The sequence below is a fragment of the Triticum urartu genome, chromosome 2, assembly GCF_003073215.2.
Source record: "Triticum urartu cultivar G1812 chromosome 2, Tu2.1, whole genome shotgun sequence".
Lineage (NCBI taxonomy): Eukaryota > Viridiplantae > Streptophyta > Magnoliopsida > Poales > Poaceae > Triticum > Triticum urartu.
This window is the reverse complement of record NC_053023.1, coordinates 51,619,642-51,634,121: the sequence shown is the minus strand read 5'-3', so window position 1 is coordinate 51,634,121 and position 14,480 is coordinate 51,619,642. Positions and strand designations below refer to the sequence as shown.

Genomic DNA, 14,480 nt, shown 5'->3' with positions numbered 1-14,480 from the left:
ATTCTAGCACGTTTGGTGATACGCCGATTACTCTCCTCCACATCTCCAACCTCTGCTAAGTTGACTTTCATGGGTTCTTTTAGGGCAGACTGCATTTGATTAGCAGCAGGGTCGTGCTCTCCGAACCCTTCCTCTGCTGCCACACCCTCTTCAATCTTCTGGTTCAGGATCAGCTCCCCTGCTTCATCTTGAACTGGTACTTCGTCCACGCCGCTATCCCGCGCAAATAAGAATTCATTAACTATGCATGCGAGCTAGATACTCCCTATGCGAATATCTGGTTCACTATGCGCACCTGCACAGACACCGTGGAGATGCCTGAGTTATCGCTAATCACATCTAGATCACCATCTCCCTGGTTAACGGATGGTTTTGATGCAGCAGCCACCTGCAATGTAAACACATTTTCGTGAGTACTACTCCCACCATCACGCTTGATTCAAGGCAGGGGAAGCAAAAGAGAATGTACCTGGATCGATCCATTGCAACCCTTTGAGCAGTCTTCAGTAACTGTGAACGACGAGGCAGGACGAGAAACTGATGAAGCTCCCATCAGGTCTCTTTAAAATGTGAATGGCTATGAGGTGCTCCAAGAGCTAGCCCCCCTCGCCCATTTGTACGCCGCGGATGCCCACATCCCGCCCACAAGGTTTGAATTTCGAAGTGGAAGCCCACCCGGCTGGCTTCAGCGTTAGGCACGACATGTGTCCACTACATTTACTGTTGTCCCTCGGTCAGCATGGGCAAGGTCAGGTTGGCTTACACATGGCATGGACACAAAAATACATTCTGGTTGATTTTCAATTGGCCGTCCAAGGAAATCCAGCTTGGGCAGCAACCATAAACATCACACATGTATAGCAGACGTCTGCATTCTAAGGGGAGCCTCTCTGAAACAAACATGAGTCCATTCTCATAGGTAACTGACAACCTTCAGTACATTTTCAGAAAATTCAGTCTACGCATTCCAAACAGACATACCAAATTATGTTACATGGATTCGAAAACAAACACTGGTTTACACCCAGACTTTACAGACTGCATGCATTGTAAAGTAATGTATTTCTTATCAAAGCTCTCACCACACAGGCCGCATACAAATTACCTCAGCCTCAGTTCTGCAACCTTCTGACAGTTGTTCCTGCGATGACCTTCGACTCCACAGTTCTTGCATATCGCTGGCTTCCCTGGCTGTTTTGGTACATCCCCGCGTTCCGGGCAGGTGGTGCATTTGTGGCCTTGCTACCTGCAAATACCGCAAAACCTTGTGCGCTTACTTAAACCTTCATATGGGGCCTTCTCCCTGCTTGTTGTCGGCCTGCCCACCTGCTTCCGCCTGGCTGGTGCTAACAAGTTCTGCATCCGATTACCGGACTCATTAGCTGAATTGCTGCCAGCATCTTGGTAGTTCATATGTGAACCATCCACACCCTCGCACAAATCGCCATCTGATTGTACCATGTTCACAACCCTCATGCTGCCAGCTAACCTGTCTTCCAACCCCAACCCATCCCGTATTTCTGTGAATGGCTTCATCTCTGATACACAATTTTTGAACAGTTCTGTCAAACGTTTATAAGCTGCCACACTTGAGTCCCCCATCCGGACAAGCTCCATAGCTTGCATGTACATATTGTAGTGCCGGAAACTAAATGGGTTCTCTTGAGCATTGTCCTTCTGGTACTGCACCAGGTGTGTTGGAAGTATGTCTCTTGCATCCCTTGTCCACCTTTTCACAATATGCTTCTTTGGTATTTCTGTCACACGAATGAAGTCAAGCACCTGCAGTATGGAATAGAACATCGGAATTACTTGTTTGATACAATTCACCAGCTAACAATTAGCAACAAATAATATCACATATATTTTTTCACCTGCAGTATATGGCTGCACAGCAGCCCCATGTGTGCAAACTGACCACACTCGCAGTCAAATTCTTCTCCTCCATCAAGCACAGACACCTTGTATGAAGTTCTGCACCATTTCTCCCTCCGCGCAGCATCTGTATGTATTGCAACATACTCTTTACCCTTTTCGATCTCTTCCACTTGATATGCGCCACACTCGTACAGTATATGACCGAATTGTTCAAACATGGCTCTGGTGTATATCTGCCCAGCATGCCTTTCGGTTGCCATATTAGCTCGCATAAGCGGCCTCCCCTGCAAAACAAACCATCCATAAATAAGTTCACAATTCAACGCCTATACATAAGTGGCAGTAGTATGTCTTTTAATTTTTGGATACTTCTTACGATTGCAGTCCGCTTCTCCTCGTAATTTTCCTCGGACTCCCTGTCAAAGATTAAACTCATATACTTCCTAACAAACATATGCATTGGGCATCCAGGAGGCACGTAGTTCTTCAACATGTGGTTTGCGCTTTCACTCCGTTGGGTACTAGTCATCTTTGCACAGAATACACCCTTGAAAAATGGCTTTGCCCATTTGTGACGTATCTCGTACAAGTTGGTCATGTAATCGTGATTTTTCAAGTTGTATTTCTCTATGAGGTACTTCCAACCTTCTTCAAACTCATCTATCGTTAACATGTGATTGACAACCTTGTGAAACTCCGGTCGGAAATCACTTTTTTTTAGTATAATGGGCCGAGCGATTCCTTTGCCTTCTTAAGCACATGCCACTTGCACCAGCGGTGAGCCGTGTCAGGCAACATATTACTAATTGCGACCTCCATCGCCCTGTTTTGATCTGCATTTTATGAATCACACGGTCATTAGTTTTTCATGTTCAAACTTGCATAATTAACAAGATACTTTCCAATCAAACTAAATAATAAGGAAAGTCCCTTACCAGTCAGGATTGTTTGCGGCGCCCTGCCACCCATTATCCTAACAAACTCCGAGAATACCCACTCAAATGTCTCCACTGTCTCGTGTTTAACTAGCACCCCCGCAAGTATGATGCTCTGAAAATGGCTGTTAACCCCAACGAACAAGCCAAACGGCATGTCGTACAAGTTGGTCCGATAAGTTGTGTCAAATGTAACTACATCTCCAAAGAAGTTGTACTGCAGCCTGCTGTTGCCAGTAGCCCACATCAAGTTGCTTATTTTGCCCTCACTATCAGCTTGAACCCGGTATGTGAATTGTGGATCCTTTGAACACAGCTCCTGGAACACTTCCATTGTTTTCCTGACATCATCTTCGGACTGCTCACGGCTAATCTTGCCACATAAATTTCTCAATGCTCTTTTCGTGAATGGTACATTCTCCATCCTCCCAAAGAAGCTACCAATGATGCTATACACCTTTGCGAGGCTGACATTGTTTTGTCGCAACTGCTTGACCAGGTCTCTGCTGTAGACATCAATATGCTTGTGTGACGGCCAGTGTATTGTTTGGCCGTAGGTTTGTGTCAAAGCATGGTTGTGCACATCTCGATGCTCAGCTATGTACCACCTGTTGTCCTTGGATCGGAGTAATCTCATGAGGGCTGGGCATTCACATCGACAAGAACGAGTATTTTCAACAATCGGCTTCCCCTGAAGAAATAAACAGAGCATCATATTCAGTTAGAATGCACGGAAAAAGGCCATGTTTATCAAAATATGCTGAAGTATTGGCTGTACCGCGCATCCACATACGATCTCTTGCATGCACTTTGTCCGGTTCACATTTAACCTGCTTTTCCCATATCTAATCCCGAATCCTTTTTCCCATGAGTACAGGTTGTAAAAGTCGTAAGCTTCACCTAGACTGTCGAAACTTGTCCCAATCTTTGGGACGATCACTATGTCCCCTGGAGTCTCTGCAAACTCTCTCACAGTCTTCTCTAGTGCTGTGACCCTATCCGAGCAAGGGGCCCTGCCTTCAGCGGCGGCACCTACACGCACTCTGCTTTGAGATCAGAGTAAACAATCAGGTGGTGAGTCTAATATTACAGGGAATACAACAATTGTAACCCATGAAACCACGATCACAAATGACCCTTTAAACATTCATTGTCATGAATCAATTAACTTATTTGCAATTTCGCAGGCTCCATATTTACATGCTTATATATTTCAAGCCTTTGCACCTAAATACACAATTCTGTAAACGCATCTCCATGTAAGGGACTTCGATATGTAAACTTATTCAGTTCATTGTCTACGGCGACCTCAACTTTATAGTAACTGAATCATTCAGAGCATGCTTACGGAATCATTTAGTTTCTGCTATCAAAAATGCAGTAATGAGATCTCATGGAATTAAAATGCCATAGTTCAGAATACCTTTGGGTCCAGCCTGGTGCTTTAGGGTCCATTTGCTCTATTGAGTGCTCGGAGCACTGTGGCATGTCCGCAGCTTCTGTCTCCGGCAGACAGATCTGGGCGTCAGCACTTGAAGCGGCCGGTGCTGGAGGCTCAACCTCCACCGCCGCGGCGACTGGGAACCGCACAGGCTCTATGGCGCTGTTATTATCATTCACCTCCTCAAGCAGAGTTCTGGGTCGTTGACACAAACTTATCAGCGCCATATTCTAGATCGGACCGCCCAACCCCACAGTCAAAAGCGTTGGTACATAATGGTTAATGAAGCAGATTCTAACCTGTTTATCGGCTGCAGCAAGAACTCCATGGTCACCGGAGCGCGTGCGAGGTTGCCGGACAAGCAATATTGGTCGCCGCAGTCAACCACTCCACCCTTTCTCTTGCCTGGGGTGGAAGACAAATCCAACTTCACCACACCTACCAGCCCACCAGCCGACCCTCTGCATTAACTGCGCGCGCTGCCGGAGGCTAGCGGAAACCACCGGACCTGATCCACGGATCGGAACGGCCGCCACCCCTCGAGCCACGGCTCAGGCTATCTCACTCGACGCCGTCCGCCCCTCCGTCCATTCATGGCCCATCTGTCAGGTCTGTATATTGGCGTATACCCTAATTCCCCCCCCCCCCCCCTTCCCCCCCCCCCCCCCACATGGCCCATCTGTCAGACTGCTGCATTGAATGTTCCGAATCGCACAGCTATTCTGAACGGGCCTGATACCGAGAGCCTGTGAGCCCGCGCTCACATACTCCGCGTCCTACCCTAAACTCCTTTTGTGTTTTTAGAATTGTGTTGTATGGACAGGTAAGTGCATCATGCTGATGACAGTGGTAACAATTTTTGGATTCAAGAAAATAATTTTTCCCCACAAGAGATGGATAGATCTGTAAGTCGATATATACTTGCACGCAGTTAAATTTGTTTCAGGAAAGGGAGCACTACTATTAATGTGGTCTATCTCATCTCCGTCGAAGTTGCTTTTCAATTCTTTTTGTCTCATATATATTCTTGCAGGTAGGCTCTTTGACTATTAAGTTGATGCTTCAACTAAGTGTGTGTACATTAATTTTTAATGCGAATATAATTCCTTTTTGTCTCATATACTTGCAGGTAGGTACTTTGATTATTCAGTTGATTATTTATCTCTTGGGCGCACCCAACATATATTTGCATATATCGGAATGAATCCATGACCACATCAGAAACTGATCAACTATGCAACTTCTTATTACTTCTTTCCATTGAATATATTGTACTTTCACCCCCGTTGTATGTGTGGACATTAATTTTTGGTGTGAAATCGCTTTAACTTTTTTATTGCATATTTTTATAAGAAATTTTAAGATCCATAATGTGGTAACCGTATTTTGCGAGTTCCCAATTTGCCACGTGTAAAATTTGAGTAATACCATTTAATTGCTAAAAGTGTTAATTCACCATGGACAATGATTCTTTAACTTTATTCGAGCAATTCCTTGCCTGGTATCATGCCTTTTTTCTAAGTGTGATCATTGCCTTCTTATTTTTTAATATACACGCATTCAAAAGACAGAGCAAATATCCCGCAGCAACGCGCGAGGTATTATCTAGTTCTCTCAACATATGGTCTTCCGCCTCACCAATTGTGTCATGTCAACATTCACTAATACTATTTTGCAACTCCATGCAAACCACATGCATACTCTTTATTTTACATTGAAAAATAGTAGCTCCTGATTTGGATCATTTCTTCATACGTAATACATCTGAAATTAATCTTCAAATTCTCGCTGCAACACGTGGGGAAATCACCTAGTAGTTTAAATTGTAAGGATTGAATTAGTGTCACGCAATATTTACAAAATATATATTCAATTCCGCGGAAACATGAGGGTATTGTCTAGTTGTTGAGAAGATTACGCACAAAGTGACCGCTATATACGTTGGCCCACTTGTGTCGCTCGCTAGTTTCTACATCACTATTCTATCAAATTTATTTGGTTTTATTTCGGTTTTATGTTTTTTCAACCAGCTTCTTGATTTTGTATTTCAAAATTATTTAAATAAATAAACATTTCAAAAAAGTGTGAACACTTTTAATATGTGTTTCAAAAATTATAAACATTTTTAAATTTGGTGAGAATTTTCAGAATTGTGATTTTTTTTCAAAATTTCAGCAGATATTCTGAAATTCATGATTTTTTCTATCTGTGAATATTATTAACATAAAAAATGTGGAAAAACCAATAGGAAAAATATAATATCAAAATTAAAAAGGAAAGTAGAAGAAAAATAAAAATAAAACACATAAATAGAATCAAGGCAAAAAATGGTGAATGAATAAAACCGACTAGTACTGTCGATACATAGGTTTAGCCCATGGGAACGATGCCTTGTGCGATTGCTTGACATTTCTATGCAGTGAGCGCCAAATATGAATTTCTAGGGTGCCAGATAGGAGGGTAACGCGGGGAGCTCCGATATGTCATACTCCCTCCGTTCCCAAGTATTTTTAGATATTCCAACAAATGACTAAATATGGAGCAAAATGAGTGAATCTACACTCTAAAATATATCTACATCCATCCATATATTGTAGTAATTTGAAATGCCTAAAAAGACTTACATTTAGGAACAGAGGGAGTACTATTTTGCGACAAATAGGGCGTCGACGCACCCGCAGAGCCCCCGACTGGGCCGGCCCGTTGGCGGGCATTGCGGCTAGCACAACCTGTACCAATACATCGCGATGTAAAAATTCAAAACAAAAAATGCCTCCACCAGGAATCAAACTCCTGACCACATGTGTGTGTACATGTGTTGCTTGCCAGTTGACCTGACAAGTATAAGTGGCAAATGAATACACGAAATATTAAGAACAGAATTATGTGGCAGATCCAGACACTTATTGGATATTTTGAATATTTCTTTGAAAATTGTGCACAGTTTTTTAAAAGGATTTTTTTATAAAACCAAACATTTTGTAAACAATCCGAACGGAATTTTGAACTTTTTTGAAATGTATAAACATTTTTCGAATTTTGATCTAATTTTTATAGTTCCAATGTTTTTGAAAGTGCAAACGATTTGGAATTTACTACTTATTTATAAAAATGGGTAATTTGAAATTATGAAAAGTTTCAAAAAACACAAACACTTTCTGAATATATGAAACTTATCGAAAACATGTGCATTGTTTCAAATTCTAAACAAATTTAAAAAAAAGAACATTTTAAAAAATTTATAAACCTTTTATGAATTTTGGAACTAATTTTGAAATTTCTGAACAAAACTTGAAAACAGGAAAAAAAATTCAAAATGTTTTTTAAATCTAATATTTTTTAAATTACTAAAACAAATAAAATAAAAAAGTAACTTGAAGAAAGGAAGTAAAAAGAAACAGATAGAACAAAAACAAAACGAAAATGCGTCGGCCCAGTCGGGGCAACCCTGTGCGAAGCCCTGACTATTTGCCGTAGTGTGCGGTAAATACGGTTTTCTGGTAACGCGCTCTCACACGTTACAGTGGGACGCAGCCCATTCCGAGGATTCCCATGGTGGATAATATATTCTGGAATTTTAAATAAGATTCACTTTTTAAACTTTTATGCGGATTTTAATAATGTTTACTAATTTCAACAACGTTCACAAATGAAAAAATATATTCAATTTAGAAGATATCACGATTGAATATCATATTCGTTGGTAATTTAAAAAGATCATCATTTATTTGAAAGATGTTCATCGTGCATTTAAAAAATCATAATTTATCTACAAAAAGATCATGAAGTGTTTCAAATTATTCACCGTGTATTAAAAATGGCACATCATGTTTTTTAAGAATCATGAATGTTTTTAGAAAATTATTCCCATGTTATAAGAAAATTATATATAAAAACAGTAAAACATAGAAGATAAGAAAAAAATGAACAGAGAAATATAAAAATGGAATATCTAAAAAAGTAAAAAAATCTAGCCTAAACCCTGTACAAAAATAACCGGCGGAAAAAAGGGAAAGAACGGAGAAACAAATCAACAAACCCGCTGCCTTTCCACACATGAGCTGGGCGAAAGCAGCGCTGTGGGGGGAGGGGTGTACTTTCTATTCACCGCACTGTGCCGGAAATAGGATGTGCATGTAAATGGTGGAAAGTGCCATCTTGTTTGACTTTCCAATCATATTCTATTTTTACTTCTTTTGGCACCTATCTAATCATATTAATACCATTGCTATCATTACCAATACTATATTTGGTATTGTGTGTGCTAGATTTTATATGGTCTCATATTTACTAAGTTTCAAGATATAGTTGATTACAATGCCCAGATGTAAAGATCATCAATGTCGAGTGCTTTATCAGGCATTTTCTAAAGTTAAATATTTATCTCTAAGTGATTATATAGTTTTAATGTTGTTCCCATTTCTAACTCATGTCGTTCCTATTTGCAGTTATGGACATATCATGGTGTTGTTTGTTGAGGTCCTTTCAATCGGTAGAGGACCGCTTCTTCTCCAACAACCTCAGCATCAGAGAGCTCTTTGACGCCCACCACCTTCGATCTTCTTGCGCCCCCCATGCGTACCATCGGCCACACCTCCGCAGATGGGTTACTCCTTGCTCTCTACCATGACTACCACCTCATACGCACCAATCGTGGCATGCTCTACTTGAGCAAGGTCGGCACTGGCTTCCCGCTCGGCCCTCCCACCCTACTTCATTATTGTATTCCATGCCAAATCACCGCTGCAGCCTCAGTGGTGATGTGCTATGGTGAAAGAATCTCAAGCCCTATAAGCACATGTGCATCTTCGATGTTAGTCTTCCCCGACGCACATGTGTGTGTGTGTGTGACACACACACACATAAAGAGAGAGAGAGAGAGAGGGAGTGCTTTACCAGGCATTTTAAAGTTAAATATTTATCTCTAAGTGGCTATATAGTTCTAATGTTGTTCCCATTTATAACTCATGTCGTTCCTATTTGCAGTTATGGACATATCATGGTGTTGTTTGTTGAGGTCCTTTCAATCAGCAGAGGACCGCTTCTTCTCCAACAACCTCAGCATTAGAGAGCTCTTTGACGCCCACCACCTTCGATCTTCTTGCGCCCCATCCCATGCATACCGTCGGCCACACCTCCGCGGATGGGTTACTCCTTGCTCTCTACCATGACTACCACCTCATACGCACCAATCCTGGCATGCTCTACTTGAGCAAGGTCGGCACTGGCTTCCTGCTCGGCCACTCCCACCCTACTTCATGATTGTATTCCATGCCAAATCACCGCTGCAGCCTCAGTAGTGATGTGCTATGGTGAAAGAATCTCAAGCCCTATAAGCACATGTGCATCTTCGATGTTAGTCTTCCCCGACGCACATGTGTGTGTGTGACACACACACACACACACATAAAGAGAGAGAGAGAGAGAGAGAGAGAGAGAGAGAGAGTGCTTTACCAGGCATTTTAAAGTTAAATATTTATCTCTAAGTGGCTATATAGTTCTAATCGTGTTCCCATTTATAACTCATGTCGTTCCTATTTGCAGTTATGGACATATCATGGTGTTGTTTGTTGAGGTCCTTTCAATCAGCAGAGGACCGCTTCTTCTCCAACAACCTCAGCATCAGAGAGCTCTTTGACGTCCACCACCTTCGATCTTCTTGCGCCCCCCATGCATACCGTCGGCCACACCTCCGCGGATGGGTTACTCCTTGCTCTCTACCATGACTACCACCTCATATGCACCAATCGTGGCATGCTCTACTTGAGCTTACTCAACAAATAAATCTACCTAAGAACAGTGTACATACCTATCAGCTGAAGATTAGTTATTGCACCATACTTTAGAAGCACTTGTTGCCACATCTTTTTTTGTGAGGGAAAAATGTTGTATTAATTAATCTGGACCGCGCCAGTCCAGTCCACACAAGTTTACAACCCTCTCAGTGCCTGACTGTAGCCATACGTCCGTCCTCATCTCATATCTACCCAACTAAGCTAAGTGGTGGCTAACAAGGTTACATCCTCTCCTAATAGCTTTAATCACTACATCTCTTCATTATCTCATATTGGCGGCAATCTCTTGGATGATGGCGGCATGTTGTGATCTGTTCCCCGAAGGATTGGAGATCATCGTAGCGGCTTCAATAATGTCTGTCTCACATCTTGGAGGCAATCTTTTCCCTTTTGATGGTGCCTATGAACCGATCAAGGAATAATTTATTTACCAAGACAAGATCACATGTTTATATTCTACTTGTGTGGCAGGTGATTTTGATCCACACGTAAAATCTTCAACCTAAAAAGTAACTGCCACTTGCGATTTGCAGATAAACAAGCACGACAACACTTGGCCGGTATATATCCGAGCTGATAGATTTACTGACAGGAAGGCTAAGACATTTCCCCATGCGATTTGGAAGTAAACATTTGTCGCATTATGACAGCTTTAATTAGTGCATGTACGTGATAGTGAGTTAGTTGATTATAGTTTAGTTTAAGGACAGCTAATGAACCGAATCAGAAAGCCAGATTCACATGCAGAAAAGCAGAAAGCTAGACCCATCAGCGCTAGCTAAGACAGGGAATGTTCGGAGGTATATATAGTTGAAATTTCTCCATGAAATGAAAGTACCATCTTCTTTAGACTTTAGTCTTTGGTGTTGAAGCTTAGCTCGACTTTTACTTGGTAGCATATCTGGAATATACGCCAAGGGAGAAAAAGAGCACTCAACTTTTTTAGATGTAAAGTAATCAGATAAGAATTGGATGTAACTGGACTGATTTGATAAGAACTTGAGACCACTCGTGGTGACCAGACAAGTAGTTTTCATTGCTTTGGTTTTCGAGCAACGTAAGATAGAAAAAATGATGTTGAAGAAGCTACACATGTTATTTGCTTCTATTTCCGTGAGCTTATCACCTGGAGAACAAGTGCATGCATGAGGTCTTGCTTTCGTTTTCTATGTGAAAATGGTTGGCGCCATGTGTCGAATGGTAGAGCCAATTGCACTAGTTTTTACAGTACTATACATGTGGCATAGCCAAAGTCTTTGGAGTGAAAGACTTGGAAAGTTGGCATGACAATAACTCCAGAAGCAAAGAAAACATTTTCCAACTTTCGTTGTCGTTAGGCCAACGTGGATATCCATTGGTCCAACCAAGCATGGACGCAGACCCTTGTCTGGCAGTGTCCTGGTTTCAAGGGTTAGCTTAGTGACATGCATTATCTAATAAAAAAAAGGCATATACCAGTAACTTAATTGAAAGGCTGTAAAGGATTGCTACAAACCGGGTTGTACTGTCAAACCATGTGCAATTGTTTAATGTACTAGTTAGGGCGCAAAATCCTTCTCTCTTCCTAAAACTGCTGTGTGGTTAAGAGGTGTACCTGATGAGATTAACATGCTGTGTCAGCAGGACTGTAATGAACCTGTTTAAGTAATGGAAGTGATTTATTCACAAAAAAATGAGTACTAAAGTATGGGTTTTAAATCTTGCTGAGATCAAGCTTTCATCTCCATAAATTGGAAATTTGTAATGCCTTTGGTCCGATTTTTGTCACAGAAATCTTACTCTTATGTACTACTGCATAACTTTTCAGAACCAATTTTGTCATAAATAAAGCCATTCTCCTTTTCAATAGAATTCAAGTGCTCCTGCTTGTTGAGGTTCCTCGAAAATAATCTTGTTGTGCTTTTCCCAATAATAGAGAAATCATATTGATTTCACCATTGAAGTTGTTGATTGAGATAGATTACGAGGCTTGCCACTTGGCTTAACAGTAAAAATTGCAAAGCTTTTATTTTGGACAGAGAGAATTGAGTACCTTTTCTTATTGTGCAAGGCATGAGTATTGGGATATATGCACTTTTTTATGCAGACACAAGGTGATAAAACATTCTAATATTATTTAAACAAAATTTAATAAAACCCATAATTTAAGGTCGTACTGGCAAACCTACATACAACCTAGTACTAGTACTACTCCTATATGTTTACACATGATATCCAATACAGTACATATTACCTTCTATCCACATGCCCAATATACGTGCATACACAATATACCTTCATAATAAAATATTACTACTACCCCAGACATGCAAATTGCGCCGTGTGTTAATGGGCCAATTTGCATGGATGCATGCATATGCATGGGTTCACAACCTTGGTCAGGAATCGAAGCCGAACAGGTCGTCGTCGTAAATGCTATTGCCAAATGAGCCCCCTAACGAGCCAGACATGAACCCAAGGCTGCTCGGCGACGGCGGGGAAGGGAAGCTGTCCATGCCCGCGCCAGCATCCCCCGCCACCGGCCAGTACTCCGCCGGCGCTGATCCCACGGTCAACGGCGACGTCCTTTGGTCAATAACGTCGACGAGCTGCCCGCCGGCGTGCTGCATGAACTTCCCGTGGCCAGCCGGCGACGGCGAGCCGCTGGACACACCTTCCTGCACCGGCGGCGAGGAGCTGTAGTTGGAGAAGCGGGAGGAAAGCATCGGATGAAGATCAACCGCTTCTTTCACGACACAATGAGCAAAAGCGCTCGTGCTCGTGCTCGCAGCCGCGCCGTTGATCGACGTGAAGCTGATGAGATTTGAGCAGTCTGCTGGCGGGGCAGCGTCGGCGGCGCCTTGGATGAAGAGTGATCGAAACGTGGAAGGGTCCTTGCAGGTGTGCTGGCCGTAGTAGCTGATGATGTACTCCGACGGGTTGGACTCGGATTCCTGGACCTGCCTCGTGGCCTGGCAGCCTTGGTCTGGCTTATGAGAGCACCTGTAGTAGCTCCTGGATGTGCCATTGTGCATATGCAAATTAGCTACAACTCTACTAGCTAGCTAGAGCCTTAGCTAATAATACTCCAATATATACAAGAACAACTAGCTAATAAAAAAGCTCAACTTACCACAAAGGATATAAAATTAAAAAGCTCAACTAGCAAATTAACCACTTGGCAAGTGTCTTTTTCGGTTCTGCATTCATACTACCTCATTTTTTCCCTTTCCTTCCAAATTAATTTGCAGCACAACAGAAAAGACATATATGTACCTCGGGTTAGTAGAGGCATGAATATATTTTTGGCCGTACTTCCTCCATGTCTTGCCATCGTTGAGCGTCCTAGCAGTGACCATGTTGATGAAAGGGCTCTTCGACCTGCCATGCATAAGAGACATGATTAATTAACAACTACAGTATATATGATTTGATAGACCCATGCATGCGTGCATGCCCAAGTGATCTTATAGCAGCATCTACTTTTGACAAAAACAACAACGAACTTGGTCAGGTCATCAGAAGCAGCCTATACTTTTCGCCCACTGATCATTGGCGCTTAAAGTTCCCCCACTAGGCCGCCAAATTAATAGTAGTACAATTTGTAAAATACTACTCCCTCCCTCCGTTTGGAATTACTTGTCTCGGAAATGGATGTATGTAGAACTAAAATACATCTAGATACATCCATTTCCGCGATAAATAATTCCAAACGGAGGGAGTAGATAGTTGGAGGCGATAATAATTTGTTAGATCGCATGCATACTGTGGTGTTTTTTCTAGTGAAACGAGGTATAGCTAGGCTTTCTTTGATCACCTTCTCCTGGAGGTGCTCCGGCGGTGCGGCCCGGACGCCGTGGCTGATCTCTTCTTCCTCCCAGAAGACGCCTCCACACCGCCGCTGGTGGAGCCAAACACCGACATAGCGCTGGACAGCTTGGCCATCATCCCCTTCACGAGCTCCCTCGCGTCCATGTCCAACACTCTTGGCGACCCCTGCAGCATGGTCTGCAGCGTCGCCGCGTGCTCGCGCACCTCCACCAGGTCGTCGTAGACCACCGCCGGGGGTGAGCGGCCGCCGTCATCGCCCGCGCCGCCACAAGATGCCATGCTAGCTTGCGAGCTACTAGAGGGTCTGGAGAACAGGGCTTGCTCACCGCGCACGGCTCAAGTTTTTATTGGTGCAGCCGGCGGGCGCGCGGTGAGAAGTTGGGAGGAAGAGTTGGAGAAAGGCGAGCGAGACCGCGAGAGCGACGGAGGAGGAAGCGGCGCGGAACGTGGAGCTACGGCGCGTCCGGGGAGGGGCCCGCCATGGTAGATCGATGTGTGTCCCTGCGCGCGAGCCGACGTCGGGGCGTGTCATCGCCGTGACGCAGCTGCGTGAGCTCATCGGCGCGCGCGCGCGCTGCCGGCTCGTCTCTCGTGCATCGTCGTGGGACGTGGCTCGGTCGC

General features: G+C 43.2%; 2 protein-coding genes across 3 annotated transcripts; both read right to left on the bottom strand.

Annotated features, from left to right (window-relative positions):
* Positions 1-2,023: 2,023 nt before the first annotated feature.
* On the bottom strand, positions 2,024-4,854 carry LOC125535640 (protein FAR1-RELATED SEQUENCE 12-like). Of its 2 annotated transcripts, none has more exons than XM_048698709.1 (6): positions 4,554-4,854; positions 4,237-4,449; positions 3,592-3,859; positions 2,814-3,504; positions 2,248-2,711; positions 2,024-2,162 (listed from the first exon to the last, which is right to left on the bottom strand). In XM_048698709.1, exons 1-5 carry the CDS (start codon positions 4,580-4,582, stop codon positions 2,596-2,598), a joined length of 1,317 nt encoding a protein of 438 aa, XP_048554666.1. In that variant the 5' UTR covers positions 4,583-4,854; the 3' UTR covers positions 2,024-2,162; positions 2,248-2,595. The 2 variants fall into 2 exon arrangements, with proteins under 2 accessions (XP_048554666.1, XP_048554667.1); XM_048698710.1 differs by having other exon boundaries at positions 3,592-3,856.
* A 7,179-nt stretch (positions 4,855-12,033) lies between these two features.
* LOC125540980 (transcription factor WRKY45-2) lies at positions 12,034-14,238 on the bottom strand. The gene is made up of 3 exons (XM_048704491.1): positions 13,846-14,238; positions 13,305-13,409; positions 12,034-13,043 (listed from the first exon to the last, which is right to left on the bottom strand). Exons 1-3 carry the CDS (start codon positions 14,136-14,138, stop codon positions 12,428-12,430), a joined length of 1,014 nt encoding a protein of 337 aa, XP_048560448.1. The 5' UTR covers positions 14,139-14,238; the 3' UTR covers positions 12,034-12,427.
* Between the last annotated feature and the right edge of the window lie 242 nt (positions 14,239-14,480).